At 36.4% G+C, this 25,281-nt stretch overlaps 1 protein-coding gene across 1 annotated transcript in view; it reads left to right on the plus strand.

Annotated features, from left to right (window-relative positions):
* Positions 1–25,281, plus strand: part of agbl4 (AGBL carboxypeptidase 4) — a 486,475-nt gene that overhangs the window by 404,216 nt on the left and 56,978 nt on the right. Inside the window, exons 7-9 of the mRNA XM_073818790.1 lie at positions 13,068–13,157; positions 17,157–17,271; positions 22,382–22,493. Coding sequence (XP_073674891.1) covers positions 13,068–13,157; positions 17,157–17,271; positions 22,382–22,493 — 317 coding nt within the window. The remainder of the gene's footprint in view (positions 1–13,067; positions 13,158–17,156; positions 17,272–22,381; positions 22,494–25,281) is intronic.

A 25,281-nucleotide genomic window follows, 5' to 3' on the forward strand; every position in this document is an offset into this window, starting at 1 on the left:
ACAGGAAAATCTTAATTTGCTAAATAATTTTAACATTCTTCTTTGGTAATTGATCAAGCAGGCCTGTTGGAACATTATATCTCCAAAGTATCCTAATATGTCTTTCAAGTGAAGAGTAATTGCTCAATTTGTTAAGTTTTAGAGGGGTGTACTCATTTATGCTGTGCACTGTATATTATCGGATGATAATGATAACAATAACAATAGTAATAATTTTATTGTAATTTTCAATAATAATATTTAATATAAATATGTTTTTTTTAAAGTACTAAAAGAATCACTTATAGGATTGTTAAGGAACTGCAATCATTAAGAGAAACTGGCACCAGAATCGTTTTATGGTTCCCATCCATTTTTTTTAAGTAGAATTTATAGTGACTAACTGGTTGGTTTGTGAAATAAACTACAATAATGGCCAGACTTTAGGCTGCTCATGCAAAAATTTTGAGTTATTGTACACATGTCAAAGGAAGTGATGCATCTTGAGGATTGTCTATATTATACCTTACCTTCATTCTCTCTCTCTCTTGCATCCTTTAAAAGGTTCTTGAATCTCATGCTAGGTTTACCTTTGTGGTTGCTCAATGCTTGTTTCGATCTAGGCCTGTTTCCACGGCAGCACCAGACTTGTTTCCACGGTAGCAGTGGTTGGCTGTCAAGTGGCGAGCGGTTCCCCCCACACGCCCTTCTACCCCCACTGTCACATATGGAGGGGGCGGCACAGCTAGGGGCATATCCCAAAGAAATCACCGCTGCTTTTTTCTTCTTGTTTGTAAATCGTCCTTTCAAGCAAGGCAGCCATAAAGTTCAGTCGTGCATTCTTCAAAAAAAACCATTATTGCCTCTCTCTGATTCCCTGTCGTTCAGAGCACAGACCAGCATCTCTTCTTTCTTCTCTCTCCACCTTTTTTTTCTGTTTTGAAGGGACGAGGCAGGAGTCGGGGAGAGCGGAGGGAGACTATGACCAATGCTGCCAAATCGAGGGCGAGCAATTTGGCAAAAGGGCTTTAAGCATGACAGATTTCTCCCTCTCTGTCTGTCTGTCTCTCTCTTTCTCTCTTGTTATTCTCCTTAATGTCAAGAGGCAGCTCGCTGTTTTCTGTTTTCTTTCTTCTTTCTTTTTTCAAGTCCCAATTTCACATGGTCTGTCATCTGTGAAAGCTCATATGTTAAAAGGATAGAAAGATGGTATTGCATTTGTCAGTTGATGCCAAAGGACGTTTCGGAGCCACAATCATCAAGTCTCTTTCTGTCAATTATATTTCCATATATACTTGCCCTAAAATGTATTTAGACACTTACGCCTCACTTAAAATGTATGAATGTCAATGCATTAGATAGAATTTCAAACCAAAAGACTACTTTTACTAACCAAGTGTGTTTTTGTGGATGTATAATGGATGTTGTGCACCATTTAGAATTGAATTGATAATGTCTTGTAAATTACAATTGAGTTAAACAGGATGCAAAATTACTTTGCATTTCAATGCAATGACATTCATACATTTTAAAGGGATAGTTCGAACAAAATTTTTAATTTTGTTATTCTAAACCCACAAGAAACCCTGCATTCATTTTTGGAAAACAAATTAAGATATTTTGGATGAAATCCGAGAGATCTCTGACCCTGCATGAACAGCAACACAACTACTTTTTTTGCACAAAAAAGTATTCTTGTTGCTTCTTAAAATTGCAGTTGAACCATTAATGTCACATGGACTATTTTAATGATGTTACTACCAAATGATATCAAAATCTCACAATATGATAATATCTCATTATGAAGTCCATGATATGATATTTATTTCAATATTTAAAAAAATAAAATAAAATGACAAATGAAGACTTGGAAATATTTTTACAATTTAAAGTTAAATTATTCTAATGTATTTTGAGAGTTCAAAATTTAGAGCTCCAACCCATGTTTTTAATTAAGAAAACTAAAGTCATAAAAAAATGACTTGTACCTGAACTTTAAAAGGGACTCAGCCCTCTTCTTATTTGTGGTATACTGTCTCAGTCTAAATTACATTTACACTGGTGTTTTAGGAGGCCAAACTAATTAGAAAATAATAATAATAATAATAATAATAATAATAACAATAACAATTTTGACAGTAATAGCCATACATTGTAAAACAATTGCACTATAAAATAAATGAAAATAAATAGTTCATAGGTATATTATTTTTGCTATAAACAAGTAGGGAAATTATAATACTTTACAAATTTCTACACCTAAAAGAGATATTTTGAATTTTGTCAGCAATTCATACTGCACTTTTAAGCTTTTATTTTGACGGAAACGGCGTTGGAGCTTTTATTTTGAAGGAAAACTCCAGCTTCAGTGAAAACAGGCTTACAAAAACACATCTAGTGAAATGTTGTAATCATCTGCCGCAAAAATGGCCATTGCATTCCCAAATGCGTGCTAAATTCACTGCATTCACTGTGAACTGAGCTGCTCTGAGGTGCGGAAAACACCAGATCACAAGCTGATTGCCTGAGCGAAGTGCGCTTCGCTTTGAAACACACAGGAAGTTTCTCCTTATTGAAGGGATTAAGCCATCCCAGATAGCACACATACATCTACAAGATGTCTGTTAAAGATCACTTGATCTGGAAAGCATCTGCTGTGTACAAACATCTGACAGATGTCTGTAAGATGTCAGTTTTACATACATTTTCTAAATTATAAACATCTTAAAGACATCTAATTAATGTCTATTTGACATCTGATATGAATCGTCATAGACGTATTGCAGATGAGCAAACAATCTAATAAATACGTCTTGCAGGCGTCAAATAGACATCTCTGTGATGTACGTGTGCTATCAGGAATATTGTGCTTTTGGTTGATGTGTCAGATGCTGTGCCAAAGCATAATGGCCCAAAACACAACTTTAAACACCTTTTATGTTAGAATAAGTTTAAATATATTTAAAAAATGACACTTTTTGCCCGGAAGACCTATGGTTTCATATGTGACCACAATGATATCGAGACGATACCACGATATTGATAATAACGTTACATCCCTACTGTCTATGCATTGTCAGAAAGCTATCAGATTCAATAAAAAGTATCTTAATTTGTGTTCAGAAAATGAAAGGTCTTTAAGGTTTGGAACGACATGAGGTGAGTAATTTTCATTTTTGGCTGAATTTTCCCTTTGAAGTGTTCCATTTTTTCCTTTCCACTCTGTTTGAATGACTCACTCTCAAAGTCCTCCATCTCTGCCAGGGGGTCCAGATCGCAGGTTGACCTTTCCTTTTTAACCTAATTATTAACCTAATTAGCCGTTTCTGCAACACAGATCTTGTGAAGTTCTTTGTTTGACTAAAACAAGCAACGTGCAATGACCACCCACTAAATGACTATTTTTCTTTCTCTTGCTGCTTGATTCTCTTTCTTTGTCTTTTTCTAGCCTTTCGACTGACACTTCCTCCACCTCTCTCAACCTCAATTGTCGTGAAATTGTCGAGAACAGAGATCTCTCCATTTCACAGAGATGAGCGTGAGCGAGAGAGGGGGTTCTTGATTGCGCTAAATCGATCTCTAATCACCCCGCGCTCAGTGCTTTTATCCCTCCGGACCATCTACGGGGCTTAAGAGGGTTCAGAGTTGTATTTACATGCTGAGTTTTGCTGTCTCTCCATCTCTCTTCAGCTCCGTCTGATATCAGTGTCATAACATGCCATTGTAATCCTCTGGAGTGACTCGCTTCTTACAGTGCATTGTGGGAACCAAAATCTCTCCGGCCCTTGATTGCTCACTTCAGCTTCCACTTACAGGCTCAGATCTGACTTAGGATCGCGTATAGAGGCTTATTGACCCGGGCACGCACTTTCTCTTGCCTTTCTCCTCTGGTCTGACCTCTGTTATCCCCTTGACTTTGACTCAAAAACGGTCCTTTCACAGTCCGGCTTTGTGGCGGCCCGATCTGGCCCGCTGCTGGCGATAAATACGATGCAAAAGAATGAGATGGATGTATTCAAGGGGTTTCTTTCAGAGAGGTGGCGTTTGAATAGAATCAGATCTCAGATTGAAGAGCTAGGCTGATGCTTTTAGGTGAGAGAGTAGCATTGAGGAGCCCAGGGGTGAAAAATGGTTTATGACCTTGTGGCTAGAGAAAATCCATGAGGAGACGCGGCGCGTACTGCCTGTTCTGCTTCCACCTGACCTGTACACAGGCAGGAATCCACAGGCATAAAGCTCTATTTCTTTTAAAGCCCTGTCCTTGAAGAATAAAGTGAGATGGGAACGAGAGAAAGAGGGAGGTTGATGACTGTTCGGCTCCAGCACCCTGTACAGCAGCCTGCGCCCTGTATAAATTTAACACTACTGACAATTTACAGCTAGTCCGTGTCGGCTGATATGACGCACACACGGGCGAGCGTGTCATTCCACTGCTGCTGCAAACTGATGCTAATTCACTCCAGCATGAAGGTGCCGGGTGCCGATCGGAATAACTGAATGCTTTTGGAGGAAGAAGGCCCTCATCGGACTGGGGTTGAAGGTTCGAGGGCACAGAACCAAGGTTGTGTATTCCTCCTACCACTAATGAGGCATTTTCTAAACTCTCTTTTGGCGGCCATAGAAATAATTTGCTATATATATATCCAGAATAAAGGTTTGTATTTACATAATACAATACAATACATGTATTTATATAAATGCGGGCTTTGTGAGTAGAACAGAATTCTTTAAAAAACATTAAAACTTTTACTGTTTTACTCACAAAGCCTGCATTTATGTGATCCAAAATACAGCAAAGGCAGTAATATTGTGAAGTATTTTTACTATTTAAAACTTCATTATATTTGAATATATTTTAAAATGTAATTCATTCCTGCGATTAAACCTACATTTTCAGCATCAGTACTCCAGTCACATAATCCATCAGAAATCATTCTAAAATGCTGACTTGCTGTTCAAGAAACATTTCTACTTCTTCTTTTTATTATTATCAATATTTCAAACAGTTGAGTACATTTTTTTCAGGATTCTTTGATGAATAGAAAGTTTTAAAGGTCAGCATTTATCTGAAATAAAAAGCTTTTTAACATAATACCCTATACCATTCAAAAGCTTGGAGTCAGTATATTTTTTTATTATTAAAAATGTATATTTAGTATTAAAAACTAATACTTTTATTTAGCAAGGATGCTTTAAATTGATCAAAAGTGATGATAAAGACATTTATAATGTTACAAAATATTTCTATTTCAAATGAATGTGGTTCTTCTAAACTTTCTATTCATCAAAGAAACCTAAAATTTCAGCTTTGAAGTCACAGGAATAAATTACATTTTAAATAGTGCAGTTATTTTAAATAGTAAAAATATTTCAAAATTTTACTGTTTTCGCTGTACTTTGGATCAAATAAATGTAGGCTTGGTGAGCAAAAGAGACAAAAATCTTACTGTTCAAAAACTTTTGTCTGGCAGTGTATATATATTAACTTTATTTCAATTTTCATATGTATCATGGAAAAGTATGATGCCCATGTTTTTTTTGTAAACTTTTATATCCAAAAAGCATCATTTTACCATAGTGCCATCATGTCCAGAAAACTATGGTAGTATAATGGTGCAAGATGATAGAAATTATATTAAATTAGACTGGTGTTTTCAGTCTTTTAGGCCCCAACTGTGCATTTCTGCATGTCATTATAGTAATGCTAATAATAATGGAGGGCATGTGGTTATTGAGCAGTAGATCTGGACTCTGTGTCGTCTGACCCTAGAGAAAGGAGACAGCAGAAACAAATGCAGCCTGTCATGTTTGAGTCATCTATCTCAGCCCGGCGTGATGAAACTTACTCGGCTCGTCTTGAACAGAGCGAAGCTGCCATTTCTGCTGAATTTGATCTGCTCGGGTTCCAGCTCTCTTAAAGATCCCAGGTAATTGTGTTACGTCAGGGCCCTTTTCATGTCTTATCAGCTTGCATTAAAAGTGGCACGTCGACCACAGGAGAAAAGCCGAACTGCACAATCTGCATAACCTTCAAAATCCATTAGATTTTTCACTTTTTGTCAAAGACACTTCTCTTCTTTTGACGCCATTTACATATTTATCGCAGCTGATCATAATACGCTCGCGTTTATTTTTTTATTTCCTCGCGTCGGGCGGTAACGTGGGGACTTGTGCTCTCAGGTGAGAAATATGCTGAGGTGGTTGTCTCAGCCAAGGTTGTCAACATAAAAATTTCTCCCCCGTCTCGCTCTCGTTTTCCCTTCTGCCTTTCATTCCTTTCCTAATGGAAGTGGGGAGCAGTAGAAGAAGCCGAACGGGGCTGTTGACCTTTCCTGTGATTTGGAGTGGTGGGATCTTCTGTGAGATGAGGGATTCCCATCGCTACCGGGCCGGCAGCACCATTAAAGGAGATATAGAGCGGGCCTGTGGAGTCCTTTTAAAAGAGTCAGCCCATTACTGGTGCTTTATGGTCTAATTGGGAGCATGTCTCGTCTATAGGAGAGAGCGCTTGTTTATGTCCCACCAGCTCCTTATAGGTAAACAGGGGGGAGGTTATGAAATCGGTCAAGGTAGCGTTCATACATTAAGGCATCAGGATGCATGACGGGTGTCAAAGGAAAACAGAGTGTAAGAAAAGTACTGATGCAGCGAAACAGGAGGAGAAAAAACTTCGCCGATTGCTAAAGCACATTTGTCTTGTTTCATAAGAGTTTTTTTCTGCAGCGTTGGAGGTGGTGAATTGGACGCCTGTTGTTGATCTTTAGCACCACCTGCAGGTCAAAGGACTCCTGTGTTGTGTTTTGAGAGCGAGAGAAATGAAAAGAAAGAGAGCTCACGCAGCAGTTCTCAACATAAAGATAAACGTTTGCTCGCTGCTAAGCTGCGGGCCCTCTGGAAAACGCTGATAAAAACACTGACGCAAATGAACATTAAAAATACATCTTACAGAGTATTAATTCCGAAAAGAACCGTATGGAACGGCTGCAAGTGACTCGTAATGAATGTTTCAGGGCTGTTCGCTTTAATGGGGAAGGAGGTCTATAGGCACGGCACAACGTAAACACGCGGCTCGCCCCATCTGTCCCGCACGTCTAAGTGCAGCGTTTGCCTCCAGGCTGCTGCATTGTTTTACATCCGCTGGCTTGTTTGCGGCGGGTCGGGCCCGAGGTGGGATTTATAACTGATGGAGCCGCACACCCGGTGCCTGCTGAAACGCAAGCGCTCACATTTCCAGCAAACGCCCGAGCCTTTCCACCGAGACTTCTGAATGGCAAAGCCATCCATCTCGGTGAAGGACAGAGAGGGGGAAGAGAGGCGGCGAGAGAAATTTTCCTGTAAAATTCGACGAATGTTTTATGATTGCAGCCCATGCTGAAGTGTTTTTCAGGCCCCCAGGAAGCAGATTAGAATATATATGGGTGAACGTAGCATAGCGGCAATCAGCATTTCCTGCAGCTCAGCACAAACTCAGATGAGATCAATAAGATATTAGGCTTGTGTACATAGCAATGAGCTCAACGATCACCGGAGTCGTTTAGGACACAGCGAGAGAGGCCGTGATATATTATTGACCGGCCATACAAGACAAGGCAGTCTCATGGGAGGGCGGTGTATGTGTGTGTGTTCGCGTGCATCCATGTGGTAACAGTTGCTTTACATGACAGATAATCATCTGTTCACTGCAGTGGGGTTTTCTGCTACACCCTGTGCAGTGACAAAAGGAAAATGATGGTAACTACCCTTACAAAAATGTACTATGGAGGGCATAGTCGGGGCCCTATGAAATCCATTTTATTTTTTCCCAAATTTCTTTCCATTGAAATTTTTCTGGATTTCGTTTTTTTTTTTTTTTTCAGTTTTAATTGTCAAATTGTTAAATGTCTAATTAATTGAAATCATTAAACTTACCATATTAAACAGCAATTTATTAAAAGTTTAACAAAACTTACATTTTTAAGGCCCTATAATTTTTTTTCCTCCAATTCAGTTTTATTTTTACCGAATTCTGTTTTCCTTTAATTTTCTGGATTGTATTTTAACGGTTTCATTAAATATTAATAACTAAAGTTTTGAGAATTTCATAAATATTGGAAATTGGAAAAGTTGCTGCTTAAGTTTTTATAATAGCAATTTGCATATACTCCAGAATGTTATGAAGAGTGATCAGATGAATTGCATAGTACTTCTTTGCAATGAAAATGAACTTAATCCCGAAATAAACTTTCCACTGCACTGTTAAGAAGGCTTCAGGGCGTCCAAGAAAGTCCAGCAAGCGTCAGGATCATCTCCTAAAGAGGATTCAGCTCCAGGATCGGAGTGCCACCAGTGCAGAGCTTGCTCAGGAATGGCAGCAGGCAGGTGTGAGCGCATCTGCACGCACAGTGAAGCGAAGACTTTTGGAAGATGGCCTGGTGTCAACAAGGGCAGCAAAGAAGCCACTTCTCTCCAAAAAAAAACATCAGGGACAGATTGATCTTCTGAAAAAAGTATGGCGAATGGACTGCTGAGGACTGAGGCAAAGTCATATTCTCCGATGAAGCCTCTTTCCGATTGTTTGTAGCATCTGGAAAAAGGCTTGTCCAGAGAAGAAAAGGTGAGCGCTACCATCAGTCCTGTGTCATGCCAACAGTAAAGCATCCTGAGACCATTCATGTGTGGGGTTGCTTCTCATCCAAGGCAGTGGGCTCACTCACAATTTTGCCCAAAAACACAGCCATGAATAAAGAATGATACCAAAACACCCTCCAACAGCAACTTCTTCCATAAGGCAAAAGTGATAACTAAGTGGCTCGGGGACCAAAACGTTGAAATTTTGGGTTCATGGCCTGGAAACTCCCCAGATCTTAATCCCATTGAGAACTTGTGGTCAATCCTCAAGAGGCGGGTGGACAAACAAAAACCCACTAATTCTGACAAACTCCAAGAAGTGATTATGAAAGAATGGGTTGCTATCAGTCAGGATTTGGCCCAGAAGTTGATTGAGAGCATGCCCATTCGAATTGCAGAGGTCCTGAAAAAGAAGGGACAACACTGCAAATACTGACTCTTTGCTCATGTAATTGTCGATAAAAGCCTTTGAAACGTATGAAGTGCTTGTAATTATATTTGTATCACAGAAACAACTGAAACAAAGATCTAAAAGCAGTTTAGCAGCAAACTTTGTGAAAACTAATATTTGTGTCATTCTCAAAACTTTTGGCCACGACTGTATAGTGCACTATAAATAAAATTTATCATCATCATCATCATCAAAGACATTCCGCATTATGCAGTAAATTTAGTTTTTATGACTAGATTCTGCACTTTCCGCATTGCAGAAATCATAGGACCCTACATAGTTTCCACTTCATAGTTTAACAACTATATACCAATAGTACTGTAATAATACTACTGTAACATCATAATATAATTTCATATTAAATGATTATACAACAATACTTACAATATAAAATGTGCTGTGCTATATGCAACATAAAAATATTTATGACAATTAATATTATTAATGCTAAATATTATTATTGTTAGTAGTAGTAGATTAAATATCATTAAAACATTATTTTTAGGCATATTCAAATTAAATCAACATGTCCTTATGGCAGGGGAAGTGTTGGGGACAGTGAAAAGTTTAAAACAAGATGATAAAACATGTATATATTATAATGAACATTTCTGTATAAAAGGAAAAATGCAATAATAAATACTGTTTCATTCTGTTTTCTAAATACTAGTTGGAAATCTGAGATGAGATTAATCACAATTATTTTATTATATTGACAACCACAGTTGAGTTGTGAAAAAATACAGTATCAGCTCAGTAGAAACATATTTTCCAAACATTTATTATTTGACATTTTTTTACACTATACATTCTGTCTTGCTACGATATGAAGCTACCTTTTGTATTTTAGGAAGGGGGTCCTTTGTAATAATATTTGAGGTCTGTGGCATCAAAAAGTTTGAAAGCCCTGTGGCGGTGTGCAGGGATATTATGTAATACTGTATCTACCTGGAACACTTTATTGACCAGTCAGCATTCAGGACTGAAGCAATATAGCATTTCTTTTAGTGATGAAAGTGGTGGTGAATTTACCACATTTTTCTTGTAGTAGCAATAACTGTACTTTGGCAGAAGCTGTTGTTACCACAGTAGATTTTTATAAATCCAATCCCTCTTGCTCCTGGTAAAAGCCGCCTTTGAGACGACAGGCTTCCTTGAACTGCTTTAAGAGCAAAACTGGCACAATGATCTCAGGTACAGTTCTAATCATTTCCCTTCAGCCTTCGCAATCCCTTACAGACTTAAAGACGGCCCCACGGGAGCCCGAGTCACCATAGACATAATGTATTAGGCCGTGCTTGTCTTTACAGCTAGTGATGGATGGATATAATATTCAAGGAGCCTGCTGAATAATGCATTTGGATATTTTAATGTTTCATTCGTGGTCAAGTCTGGAAGTGAGGAGGATATCTTTGAGGATTGACCTGTGTTCTGCTATTCCTCAGACTGCTGAGGCATCAGCACGCATGTGCGTTTGTGCCTTATTAATTCTATGATATTTCCCTGACTCAAACAGACACATAAGGCGGTGGTGCATGATTTGTCATTCCATGTCCGTTTTTCATCTTGATGCATAACTTCTGAATTGAATAGAACCAGTTTAGCATTTTTAGTTATCAGTGTGTCCTTTAAAAATGAATAGAATATAATAACAGTGGCCTTATATACTGCAAGCATGTGTGTATGTGTGCTTGTGCTTCTCCCTACAGGTGTTAGTTCTTGGTCATTATGTGATTTCCTTGCTAGAAAAAGTACCTGTTTGGACAACCCACGGCACAAACCGATAAGAGAAAACCGTGAAGGCCGAACGAATTACCCATCGTGCACGTTCCCGTGTAGCGTCCCGCCTGAAGGAACGGAGTGCTCTGAGACTAAAATGTGCTCGCTTCTCTGCCTGGAAGCGCATCAGACTTTTAAAGAGGAGCTTTTGTTGGCAGTCCTTTTGCATTCGTCCAGCCTTTCTTTTCATTAACTTGAATGGTATTCCCATTCCATTCCCAACTGGCATCGCTCACAAAGAGGGACTGATTTGATTTGCTCTGCATTAAATTCCTCTCTGTATCATTTTGGAGATTGTAAAAGAGGAGAAGAAGGACGAAATATCTGGAAACAGATCTTGGAGTTATTATTCCATCCATGATGAAGTATCTAGCATGGAATTCATTTAAAAACACAGTAACCTTAAAATCCTATCTACCAAAAACTTAGAAGGGGCCAAAACTTCATTATTAGACCATTTTCTAAGGTTGGACGAAGTATTCAAACCATTTTACAATCATAATAAAGCATAGTGCCATTGTGAAGTCACAAAGGCTGCGATTCAGTTCAATACATACTGTATATGCACTGCAGGTTTAATATGCAATTTATTTATAAGCATGTACATTGCATGCATCTTAGAGCGTCTCCATTCACAGTAAATGCTGCTCCACACAAACAGTTGTCATTTATATGCGTGGACCATCTCAAACATCTCAAAAAAAAGAGTGAGTTGCTTATAATGTTCATCTGGTAACAATGTGCACCATTCTATCAGATTTTTTAAGGTAAATCATTACCTTCAGGCCATTGGCGCCCACTGCAAGCAGATTTATATTGTTTTAGTATATTACGTGTTTTAACTGTTTTGATCAATAAAACCATATGATTACTTGGTTTTGATATTTTATCTGAACCAATTACCATTGCCTCATTATATATTATATATATATTATATATATATATACTATTATATATGTATTTTAAGTAATTCTAAAGTCTATTGTTCACTTAGGTCTATTTTTAATACCACAAAATTTTATCCAATTACTCAATTAATCGTCAGAATAATCGAACGATTACTTGATTACTAAAATAATTGTTAGTGCCAGCGCTACTAATAAGTGGACTTGAAAATATGAAGAAAAAAAACAAGTTTTAAAACATAAAAAATACTGTTTCTAAATACTGTTGGGATTCATTATAGTTAACGTACAGCTATCTATTGACAGCACTGAATTCATTTAAACACGGTGACCTTAACATTTCTATCTGCCAGAAAATTTTTAAATGGTCAAAACATTTCAAAGGGTCATATTCTTTATTTCTGTAGCATTAAATATTTTTACTAAAGCCTGCTTATGATGTTTTCCAGGTTTTTGCCAACCAAAACAATTTATAAGTTAGATTTACATGAACATTTTACCGCCATCTCTGACTGTTTGGATTAAACAGGCTATTTGCTGTAACTTTAAGAGTTCTATAAATAAATGAACTCTATTACGATTGGCCAACCTCTACATAACGGTATGTTTCTTACTGTCTTTAATAACTTTTAATGGCTGTTTCTGAATGACCCATTTATGCAGTTTAATTTACATAAATAGGCTGTGTGGATGGGGATGGATAATGAACTTCTGTTTTTAGTAAATATTAAGTACATATTGTCTGAAATAAATGCTAATTAGTGGTATATGCTAAGGAACGGATCTTTATGAATATTACTCATATTTACAGTTAGGGATTCGAGCAACTTTGGCACACAAGTCATCCTGCAATGTTTGTATATGCCTCAAATAATAAAGCTTAGTGAAGAAAGTGCTATTCATTTTCCAAGCAATCCAGCTTTTGATTTTTGCTTGAAACTGCTGAAAAAACACAATAAATGAACACTGAAAGAGGTCTAGAACATTAGACCTCATCACAGAGACTTCAGGGTGGTCGCTTTTATTAATTTGATATTAATTTGGTGTAGTTAAAGTCTTAATTGAAAAGATGTAGGCGCTTGAGGATCCATGTACATTCGCCAGCCACAAGATGTTTTTCTCCTGCTCTTGCGATCAGCAGCTCATTGTGTTTTGTCCTCCTGTGGAGTCTTCATTAGCTCTGACATTTCCTATCACTCCTGTCCTGTCATACTGGGTTTCCTGCTGCATGTCTGAGGTCTGAAACTCCAGGGCCCAGACATATGGCTCCTGACCATACATACACTGTCCTGCCAAGACCCCTACCTGCTGAGAGTAACCTTTCTGCGTTTGTGTGTGTGTTTCAGCCCATCTGAACCAAGAGCGAGAAAAGCGGGTGGTGTTTCTCACAGCCCGCGTTCACCCTGGAGAATCACCTGCTTCCTTCATCTGTCAGGGTAAGACCTTGTCTCGTCTCGACACACGCATACACAGACCGATGATGTCCTGAGATCCTGTAATCTGCTGAAATACAAAACACTGACCAACATTAAGGACGGTTGGCCCTGGTGGGCCTCTGCGTTTCATCAGAACGCTTTTCCTTTTGTACTTTAAGTTCTGTGCACCGCTGGGCTCCGCTGCAAGCGAAGGTCAGCGGATGAACGGAAAAACAGGAGGTCAGGGAGTGTACGGCAGATTAGAGGAAGTGTCAGCTCACCTTCTCTGCATCACTCCTAAATCTGTTTAAAGCCGGCGATGCAAAGACCTTACCTGTCATGGAGCACAACACTTGCTGACACAACAGTCTGACAAAATGCCCAGATTTCAAAGGCAATACCATCAATAACATCAATTCTACAGAAAAAGTCTGCTTTCACTTTGGGTTACAATACAAAGACGTGGCTATCCTGAGAGTGTCCTTGACAAATGATGATACAATGCAGTCTTTTCACGGGTGGATTATGTTAGAGGTTTCCATAGCTTAATGTCAAATCATTATCGGCTGTCTCTGTCTGTTTATCGGGAGTCTGCTGCAGTTCTGAAGGTGGTCTGCTAGTTTTTGTTTCATCTCCAGGTAATTACAAAATGCCAAACTAAAATCAAAACATGCATTGGACCTTCTCAGGACCACTCACATTTTCTTGAAGAAAAAAAGAATGCGTTTATTTGGTTAAATACAGTAAAAAAATATTTTGAAACATTCTTACAAATATATATTGTTTCTATTTAAATTTAAAATGTAATTTATTTCTGTAAAGGCAAAGCTGATTTTTCAGCATTACTACAGTCTTCAGAAATCATTGTAAAATGCTGATTTGATTAAAAAACGCTTGTGCTGCATAATATTTTTTTTTTAGAAAATTGTAATACTTCTTTAGGATTCTTTATTGAAAATTAAGTTTAAAAGAGCAGCATTTATTTTAAATAAAAATGTTTTGTACCGTCTTTGCTATCACTTTTGATACATTCCTGATTGCTGAATTATTAAAAAAAAAAAGAATTACTGACCCTAAACTTTTGAACAGTATTGTTTCAAATATAAAAATAAAGTATCATATGTGTGTTATTTTAGAGCCCTTGGCCTAAAATAGTCATTCCCTGATTAACAGGTGTTAACAACTGTATAGCAACATGCTAAAAGACACTCAAAACCACTTAGCAACCACATAGCAACACCTTAGGAACCACTCATATGACAAGTTTTACTCAGAACCTCTGACATTTTATTAAACAAATTAAATGTAATTGTTTAAATATATTGTATGGAAGCCAGTTTCTGCCACTGAATAAAAATAGAAAAGGTAATTGCAACCTTTTTATCTCACAATTCATACTTTTTTTTTGCAATTGCGATTTTAAATCTTGCAATTCTGACTTTTTTCTCTGAATTGTGTGATTATAAACTTGCAATTCTGACTTTATTTCTAGCAATTGCGAATTCATATCCCGCAATTTTGAGAAAAATTATACTAACTTGCAATTCTGACTTTTTATAGCAATTGCAACTTCATATCTTGCAATTCTGACTTTTCTCACAATTGTGTTTAAATCTCGTAATGCTGACTTTTTAGCTCGCAATTGCAAGTTTATATCACGCAATTCTGAGAAAAAAGGATAAAAAAGTTGCACCTGCGACAAAAAAAGTCAGAATTGCGAGTTTGTGTCATTTTTCACTGAAATTGCAAGATATAAACTATCAATTCTGAATTTATTTCTTGCAATTGCAAGTTTTTATCTCACAATTATGACTTTATAAGTCACAATTGCGAGTTTATATCTCTCAGTTCTAAAAAAAATTATATAAACTCATAATTCTGACTTTATAACTCTCAATTGTGAGTTTATATCTTGCGATTCTGGCTTTTTTCTTGCAATTGCGTGTTTATATCTCGCAATTCTGAAAACTATTATAAAAACTCGCAATTTTGACTTTTTTCTCGAAACTGCAAGTTTATATCTGACAATTCTGACTTTATTTATCACAATTGTGACTTTATATGTTGCAGTTCTGAAAAAAAAAATCTAAACTCACATTTCTGACTTTTTTTCTGGCAATTTCGAGTTTATATCTCATAATTCTGACTTTATAACTCTCAATTGCGAGTTTATATATCGCAGTTCTGAAAAAAATTATAAACTTGCAATTCAGATTTTTTTCTCGTAATTGTGAGTTTATATCTCGCAGTTCTGTCTTTTGTTCTTGCAATTGCGTGTTTATATCTCTCAATTCTGAAAACTATTATAAAAACCCACAATTTTTACTTTTTTCTCGCAACTGCAAGTTTATATCTGACAATTCTGACTTTATTTATCACAATTCTGACTTTATATCTTGCAGTTCTGGCTTTTTTCTTGAAATTGCAAGTTTATGTCTTGCCGTTCTAAAAAAAATATAAACTTGCAATTCTGACTTTTTTCTCGTAATTGTGAGTTTATATTTCGCAGTTCTGACTTTTGTTCTTGCAATTGCGAGTTTATATCTCGCAATTCTGAAAACAATTACAAAAACTCGTAATTCTGACTTTTTTTTCTCACAATTAAGGGTTTATATCTTGCGATTCTGACTTTTTTCTTGCAATTGCCAATTTATATCTTGCCATTCTGAAAAAATATATATAAACATGCAATCCTGACTTTTTTCTCACAACTGCAAGTTTATATCTCACAGTTGTTACTTTATTGATCACAATTGCGACTTTATATCTTACAATTCTCAAAAAATTCTCACCTTTTTTCTCACAATTTCGACTTTATATCTCACAGTTCTGAAAAAAAGGCTAGCAATTCTGACTTTTTTCTCGTAATTGCGAGTTTATATCTTACAATTCTGAAAAAAAGTATATAAACACATATATATATACAATTCTGACTTTATTACTTTATTACTCGCAATTGCAAGTTTATATTGCAGTTCTGAAAAAAATAATATTTACGAGATAAAGTAAAGTTGTAATTGCCAGAAAAAAGTCAGAATTGTGAGATGAAAAGTTGCAATTACTTTTTTTTTTATTTGGTAATTCCTTGATATAACAGGCTCCCATAATGTTGCTTGCAGATGTACTGTCTATTATATAATGATATTATATTTGTATGTATCTGCATGACTTCTCCCATCTGTCATCCTGCATTATAGCTTGCCACTGAAAACAACACAGTCAGTCTATACTGTGTACATCTAAATGATTTAGGGCCTTCAGTTGATGTGGTTAGTAGTGGTTCGTCTTAGCTCAAATCTTCATGCAGCTAATTATTGAGTTCGGCCTTGTTGTAATTCTGAAGAGGGCTTTTATGCTTAACTGAAGTTTGGTCAGTACGAAGCTTCAAAGTCACCTGCCCTGCCACCTTAATAACACACACACATGTGGATATGCATGAATAAATATAGAAACTTCAAGCAATTAGATAGCATAGCAGTGTGGCCTGCCTCTGTGCCACATTGACTCAATTAGAGAGCTTGTTATGCCTCCATTAGCACTAATGAGCAGGACAGAGTGGGTGAGGGGTTGAGGAAGATGGGGGAATGAGATGGGGTCTGCCCTCTCTCACATACACACACACACTCCTGCTTTTTCTTTCTATGCTTCTTGTTTACCTGTCAATTATTCGCTCTCAGTACAGGGCAAATGGAAAGACAACTAGTGACCGCCACTATCGACATGCCTCACTCGCTGCCATTCTCTCCGTCTGTCCTCTGTCTGTGTCTCTTTCTCATTTTGTTGCTCTAATGAGTATGATCTTTGTTTCTCAGCTGTATAAATCTCTCTCTTTCATTCTGCTGTCTGGTCTATTTCATTTGTATTGACTAGAGATGTGTGACTCTGATATCCTCCTTTGATGTTTTAATGCCATTTGCTGGTCCAATTATTATTTTGTCTTTTAAAATCAATTTGAAATGATGAACTTCTTTTGCGTGTCAAGCGTTGTACTTTATTGCGTGTATTTGTCTTTTACTACAGGTGTCATCGACTTTCTGGTCAGCCAGCATCCCATCGCTCAGGTCCTGCGAGATCATGTGATCTTTAAGATCGTTCCCATGCTCAACCCTGACGGCGTTTACCTGGGAAACTACAGGTCAGCTGAAACAAACAATCATCCACATAATATACTGTTTGAAGTTATATTATATTTATATTTACATTTACATTAAAATAGATTTTTACGTTTTTTTAAAAAAGAAGTCTCTTATGCTCAACAAGGCTGCATTTACTTGATTAAAAACACAGAAAAAACTGATATTGTGAAATATTATTACAGTTTGAAGTTATGGTATTCTATTTTAATATATTTTAAAATATGATTTATTCCTGTGATACAAAGATGAATTTTTATTAGCCATTACTCCAGTCTTCAGTGTCACATGATCCTTCAGAAATCATTCTAATATGCTGATTTATTACTTTTATTATCAATATTGTGAACATTACTTTTCTAACAATATAAGTATGTGCTATCAATTTCACACATCCTTGGTGAATAAAAGTATTCATTCCCTTCAAAAAATTAACAAAAAATTACTGACCACAAACTTTTAAATGGTGGTTTATATTGTTACAAAAATTTCTATTTTAAATAAATGTTGTTCTTTTTAACTTTATATTTATTAAAGAACGTTCCAACTAAATATTAAGCAGCACAACTGTCAACATTCAACATAAATCAGCATATTAGAATGATTTTTGAATAATCATGTGACACTGAAGACTGAAGTAATGATGCTGAAAATTCAGCTTTTTTATCACAGGAATAAATTACTTTTTAAAATATACTCACATAGAAAATAGTTATTTTACACTGAAATAATATTTCACAATATTACTGTTTCTTCTGGATTTTTGATCAAACAATTCAGCCTTGAGCATCAGAAACATATTTTAAAAAAACTTTAAAAATACTACTTTATTGTTTTCTTACTTTATTATTGTTATTTTTAAATGTCATAAATACATAAATGTGTATTTATATACACTATCATTTCAATTATTTGGAGTCAGTAAGATTATTATTATTATTATTTCATTTTTATTATTTTTTATTCAGCAAGGAAGTATCAGGAAAGACTTCAAATAAATGCTGTTCTTTTTAAACTTTCTATTCAAGCCTAAAAAAATGTGTCATGGTTTCCACAAAAATAATAATAATAATTAATAATAAATGTTTCTTGAGTACCAAATCAGCATATTAGAATGATTTCTACATTTCCTGCCGTAAATATATCAAAACCTAATTTTTGATTAGTAATATGCATTGCTAAGAACTTCATTTGGACAACTTTAAAGGCGATTTTCTCAATATTCCAGATTTTTGAAAAGCCCTATCCTAACAAACCATACATCAATGGAAAGCTTTTATTCACCTTTCGGGTGATGTATAAACTTAATTTAAAAAATATTACCCTTATGACTGGTTTTGTGGTCCTGGGTCACTTATAAATATATTATTTCATCATACTGTCATAATGAATTTTACACAATTAATGTAAACGTGTACAGAAGTGAATTGTAAAACAACTGTGTGTGTGTGTGTGTGTGTGTGTGTGTGTGTGTGTGTGTGTGTGTGTGTGTGTGTGTGTGTGTACCTGGTATTCATTACGTTGTGGGGACCAAATGTCCCCACAAGGATAGGAATACCAGTAGATTTTGACCTTGTGGGGACATTTCTCAGGTCCCCATGAGGAAACAGGCTTATAAATCATGCACAATGAGTTTTTTTGAGGAAGTAAAAGTGTGCACAATCTCCTGTGAGGGCTAGGTTTAGGTGTCGGGTAGGTGTAGGGCAATAGAAAGTACGGTTTGTACAGTATAAAAACCATTACGCCTATGGAATGTCCCCATAAAACATGTAAACCCAACATGTGTGTGTGTGTGTGTGTGTGTGTGTGTGTGTGTGTGTGTGTGTGTGTGTGTGTGTGTGTGTGTGTGTGTGTGTGTGTGTGTGTGTGTGTGTGTGTGTGTGTGTGTGTGTGTGTGTGTGTGTGTGTGCAATGGCCAGTCTACATTAAGGCAGCAGTTGGTCATGCACGGCAGGTGTTGTCTTCACTCCTAATCCCATTATTGGCTTTTATATAATGGTGGCGATCATTCTGAATACATCAGTGGCTCGCTGCGTTTTCCCATAGGCCCGCACAAACTGCGTTAATGGCTGCCACCTTGTGACAGCTCTCGTGAACTGCAGAGCTGCAGAGGTGGATCAATGGTTCAATGGTGGTGACAGGCCTGACATACGACATACGCCACCACTGACCCTTAAAGGTGCTCTCGGCAGCAACTTTAACCGATGCTGCCTCACCGAGAGCCATTGAGGTCCATAATTAGAGATCAGATCCATCTCGCTCTTTCCCTCTGTGCTGAATCAGTAGATTTTTGGTCGAAAGTGAGAGAGAGAGAGAGAGAGAGAGAGAGAGAGAGAGCAGATGCAGGAGGGGACATGGGATCAATCCTTGCTGACTGGGGATTAGTGTTGTTCTGAGAGCAGCAGCATTGACTACAGGTTCAGCTCAAAGTCACAGTCACAGAGTCTCAGCTGGACAGCAGGAGGGACTCAGGCATCCGTTCGTCCCCCACATCAGTCCACTGCCTCAGGGAAAGGAAAATAACAAACAGAGACCTGTAGGAAAGATCGCTTGAGATGGTACATGTCCAGTGGTGTGGAAGAAGGAAATTCTTAATACTGGCCAAAACACCAGAGATCTGCCACTTTGTGTCTGTAAATGTAGAGCAGTGTGGTTGTCTATAGTGAAGGTCATGATTGCTTTTAAAGAAATAGTTCACCCAAAAATGAAAATCTGTTGAAAATGTACTCACCTTCAGGCCATCCACGATGTAGATGAGTTTGTTTCATCCACAAGTAATCCACATGACTCCAATTCATCAGTTTACATCTTGTAAAGTGAAAAGCTATATGTTTTGTAATTAATAAATCCATTATTATGGTGTTTTTAACTTATAATGTTGGTTCTGGTTAAAATACGGCTACTCATATTGCTTTCTCTAGTGAAAAAGTAATCTAGTTTGAATTAGGAGAGAAATATGCAAAGATCAAGCTTCTATTTACATATAAAAATAGTTCAAAACAGTTCTAAATAAATATATTGTTGAATTTTGTTTTGTTTTGTCCAGAAGGAGTGGTTTAAGGTTAAATGCCTAAATGGTGGATCCTTTTTCTTCTTCTTGCAAACACAAACAGTAGTTTTTTTTATTTCATAACATGTTAATTGATGGACTGGACTTGTGTGAAATACTTGTGGATTGTTGTTATGCTTTAATCAGCTGTTTGAACTCTCATTATGACGGCACCCATTCACTACAGAGGATCCATTTGGTGAAAAAGTGATGTAATTTTTTCCAATGAACAAACAATCTCATTTTAGGGCTGGAAGATATGGCCAAAACTTATATAACAATATATTTCTTAATTTCGGTCAATATAATTCCATCAATATAATATAATTCGGTCAATGTAATTCCGATTTTGATAGAAACTATATTTAAAGAGCCTCAGAAAAGGCCAAGATCACCCACGGCAGATGTCTGTACCTAAAAACTTCAGAAAAATGAATTTGGCAAGTTTATGAAATGCCCTCATATAAAACTATATAATATTTTAGAAATTCAAATGGTACAAATAAATTAATGTTCACCTTTTATTAGCATTTAGCCTTGATACAAACAAGAAATGTGAAATCACTGTCAAATAAACATAAGACTCTCAGACTCACCTTAATATTATTAATACCTTTAACTTTAAACTACAACATAGGCTAATTATTCTTATAGATTGAAACAAAAGTGCTTCAGCCAGGATAAAGAATGTGAAAAGTGCTCAGAGTTGCTGTAGAAAACAAAACAAAAAAAAGAGTGAGCAACAACAAAATCATGTTGCTGGAGACGGGCTTATTGAAAATGCAGATTCATTCTGTGCCAGCAGGAGGTGCTTTTAGAGCGGTAGAAACTGTGGTTTCCCCACTAATGGCTGTACACAAAACAAAGCTGTGCTCATGAATGTTACTTTATCAGATAAAATGAAAATGCCATCAAAACTTTTCTGAAGACAGCTAATTCCCTTCAAAGATATATTCATATAAAACACAGGTCGCTGCATTTTGATTTTGAAAGGTGCAGTTCTAATGTTTATTCAAAGAAGTCAACTGCCACAAATAAATCAATGTATGGGAAACACTGTTAATGTATATTGAAATATCGAAAATGTGTTAAAAAATCATATCAGAGTTATTGAAAACAATCATATTGTAATATATAGATATTGAATTATTGTCCAGCCCTAACTCATCTACATCTTGGATGGCCCAAGGTTGAGTAACTATTCCTTTTAAATATGGTCATTGAAGCATTACCTATATATTATTATAGTATAGCCACAATGACTTTTGAAATCTTAATTTAAATTAGTATTAAGTAATTTAACTGGGTAAATCAACCAGAAACTCTAATGAATGCAAATCTGCTGATTTTGAAATGTTTATGACAGACGTCACAGTCTTCACTCTCACAGCGATTTTGTTTTTCACTTCTCATTTGCATTAAGTTGAATATTTCACAACTTTTTGACGCTTACTCCTCTCTGCTGTCAATCCCACCATCCCCAGCATGAGCCAGCCGCTCATCTCCCATAGAGAATGAATTGAAAACAATCACTCTACTCTTCTCTGCTCGCTCCGCACAAGTGGGCATGTATTTTGTGTTCTGACCACAGAATGTCGGTAGATTTCACTTTGAGCGTATCTGTGATATTCAAACCTGATAACTTTTTACCACTGAGATACAACAATTTGAGTATCTGGAATCTGAGGGTGCAAAAAAATCTAAATATTGAGAAAATTGCTGTTAAGTTGTCCAAATGAAGTTGTTAGCAATGCATATTACTAATCAGTAATTAAGTTTTGATACATTTACAGTAGGAAATTTACAAAATATCTTCATGGAACATGATCTTTACTTAATATCCTAATGATTTTTGGCATAAAAGAAAAATCTATCATTTTGACCCATACAATGTATTTTTTGGCTAGTGCTACAAATATACCAGTGTTACTTAAGACTGGTTTTGTGGTCCAGGGTTACATATTATGACTTTGCACAATATTTTGCTTTCTCTTGGGGTTGGTGTTGGGGTTTTGCCGTTGTTTTACTGAGCTGAATTGTTAATTTGTTTGTATTTATTTTAGGTGTTCTCTAATGGGCTTCGATCTAAACCGTCATTGGCAGGACCCTTCCCCTTGGGCCCATCCCACTCTACATGCCGTCAAACAACTCATTGTTCAAATGAACCAGGACCCAGTGAGTATCCATATAGTAAATCAGCAATTTTAGGTGGAAAAAAGAATATTTCATTGAAATTTCCATTGGTTGTTCTAACAGACTGTCCTGCCCCAAAACCCATTGCATTACAGGAGAGGTTCCCTTCCAGAATGAAAAATTCCTGATAATTTACGCTCCCCCATGTCATCCAAGATGTTCATGTCTTTCTTTCTTCAGTCAAAAAAAAGAATGTTTTTTGAGGAAAACATTTCAAGATTTTTCTCCATATAGTGGACTTCAATGGTGGCCAACGGGTTGAAGATCAAAATTGCAGTTTCAATGCAGCTTCAAAGGGCTCTACATGATCTCAGCCAAGGAATAAGGGTCTTATCCAGCAAAAAAATCAGCCTTTTATTAAGAAAAATACAAAGTTATATACCTTTTAACCACAAATGCTTGTGGTGGAAGTACCGAGCCAGTGTTTAAAAATCGAACGTGCAAAGAAAGTCAAACGCCCTTTACAAAAAAAAGTGAAACAACATTGTCGGATGATTTTGAAGAGGGAGGAGAAAATTGGATGTTTTTCGCCCTACCCTACCTTTTTTAACTGAAGTACACAGACGAAAAATGACTCACGCATGACTTTGATTACACAATGCTTGAAGATGCGTGTATGCATTGCAGAGCTAGTGCAAGATGAGCATTTGTGGTTAAAAAGTACATTAATGTTTTTTTTTTTAGAAAATTACCAATTGTTTCACTAGATAAGACCCTTATTCCTCGGGCTGGGATCGTGTAGAGCCCTTTGAATCTGCTTTGAAACTGCAATTTGGACCTTCGACCCTGTATGGAGAAAATTCCTGGAATGTTTTCCTCAAAGAAATTAATTTCTTTGCAACTGAAGAAAGAAAGACATGAACATCTTGGATGACATTGTAGTAGAATTTTCGTTCTGTAAGTGAACTTCTCCTTTAAGTAGGTTTTGCTGTGGTGGTCTGGATGCTTAAATAAGCAAATGAATGTTTCAATGCACAAGTGAAATGCAGTGTATTATATGTTTGGGGAAAAACAACCTTCACATTGCTTACTTCTTTTTAGTCTCTATATATTAAACTAGGTTAAAAGAAAGTATTTTAACATTGGGCTTTAATAAAAACACCAACTTACACACTGTCTTTGAAACACAAGGTTATGTATAGTATGTGTAACAACCTGGCTCAGCATATAGGAAGCAATGTACTATTCAAAGCAGCTACTACTCAGCATTTTTCCCAATGAGTGTATCTCTGTGAGTGTTTGCACTCCCTCTGCCCAGGTGAGTCTCCTACACACACTCTCGCTCGTCTTGTCTTTTGTTTGAGAAAGCGCCGCCTCAACTTCCTTTATGTTAATTATAGCAGAAGAGTGAGGTTGTTGGATTAGTGAAGGTCAGATGCTGTCCTGGGAATCGTCTGCCCTTTCCTGCTCTTTCACATCCTGATAAGACCGGCAGGCACACTCAGGAGCGGAGGGCAGCGCCACGCGGCTTAACCTTTCCCCCAGGCCTGACACACTGATCAATGTGTTGCTTCACGGCAGAGTGATCTGCTCATGTCCCTCACATCCCGACTAACACACATACACGTATGCTTCATTACGTTGTGAGATTAGATGTGAGGAACGTTCCATAGTAACGTAATCGCACACTTTCCATGGGTCCTAAATGGATCCAAACAAGCAGCTTTACAATTCTTACTTGATTGCTTTGTTGATTGAACACCTCAATCACCTTAACACAATAGCATTGGTTTAATCGACCAATAGCAGACATGAAAAGTGTTTGGGAAATCTGTCAGAAAATGATTCAGCAGGTTGCAGTCTGTCGAAAAAAAAAAAAAAACATTTATCCTCACCAAGGCTAAATATATTTGATTAAAAATATAGTAAAAACAGTGATATTATTACAACTGTGACCCAATGCTGGCAAAATGAGTCAGAATGCGCATGGGCTAATTTTGAGCTACAGGCAAAAAAGTGAAAGGTTTTCACAAAAATGAGTTTATTAAGCCCTCGTCTAGCCATCCCAATGCTCCAAATAGTAATTAAACATCTAAAATTATCTTTATTTGCATGTTTCCTGAGAAGTGTACCTTTTTCTCTGTACCTTTCTGGTTTGCTGACGTAAACAAAACAGATTGTGCTGACTGACAAGTCTAAAGCGTGTGCATAAAGAAGTGTGCGATCCTGATACACATAATTACAGTATTTTATAATATCTGTGATCTTTGAAAATTTAAGTAAACGTTTTGTTAACTGTTGTGGAAAAACATCTGATGTGTACATTATATTAGAACTGTGCATTACAGTTGGTCTTAATATATATGCCATCTGTCTTATTAATGTTAATTAACAATAAAAGAAAAGAGGGGATCACTCGCTGCTCTTGTGGTTTTAATGACCAGTTTATTTGTAATGAATACACTAAAGTGATTTTTACATTTGATTAGCCTATTTAGTTATAATGTAAGATAAAAGAAAAAAAGTAATGCACAAGTTAATTTGTTTCTCTTATATTTGTTCTACTATTTATTTGCATATTTTTTCTCATTTGTGATAGCAAAAATAAAATAAAAAATAGCTATATTTTGATTATTTATATAATAATTATTATTAAGAAAAGAAGTGGAGGAAAGATGCAATGCTGCTAGGTGATTTTGTATTGGAACTTTCAAAGAACTTTAACTTAATTTTTCTCAAAATTGACTTTGCTAACTCTATCAACTATGTCAGTCATTTTATGGTGATTTCAACAAATCAAACATTTTAAATGTTTTTTTAATTGGGATTG

Source organism: Garra rufa, chromosome 15 (genome assembly GCF_049309525.1).
Source record: "Garra rufa chromosome 15, GarRuf1.0, whole genome shotgun sequence".
NCBI classification, from domain to species: Eukaryota; Metazoa; Chordata; class Actinopteri; order Cypriniformes; family Cyprinidae; genus Garra; species Garra rufa.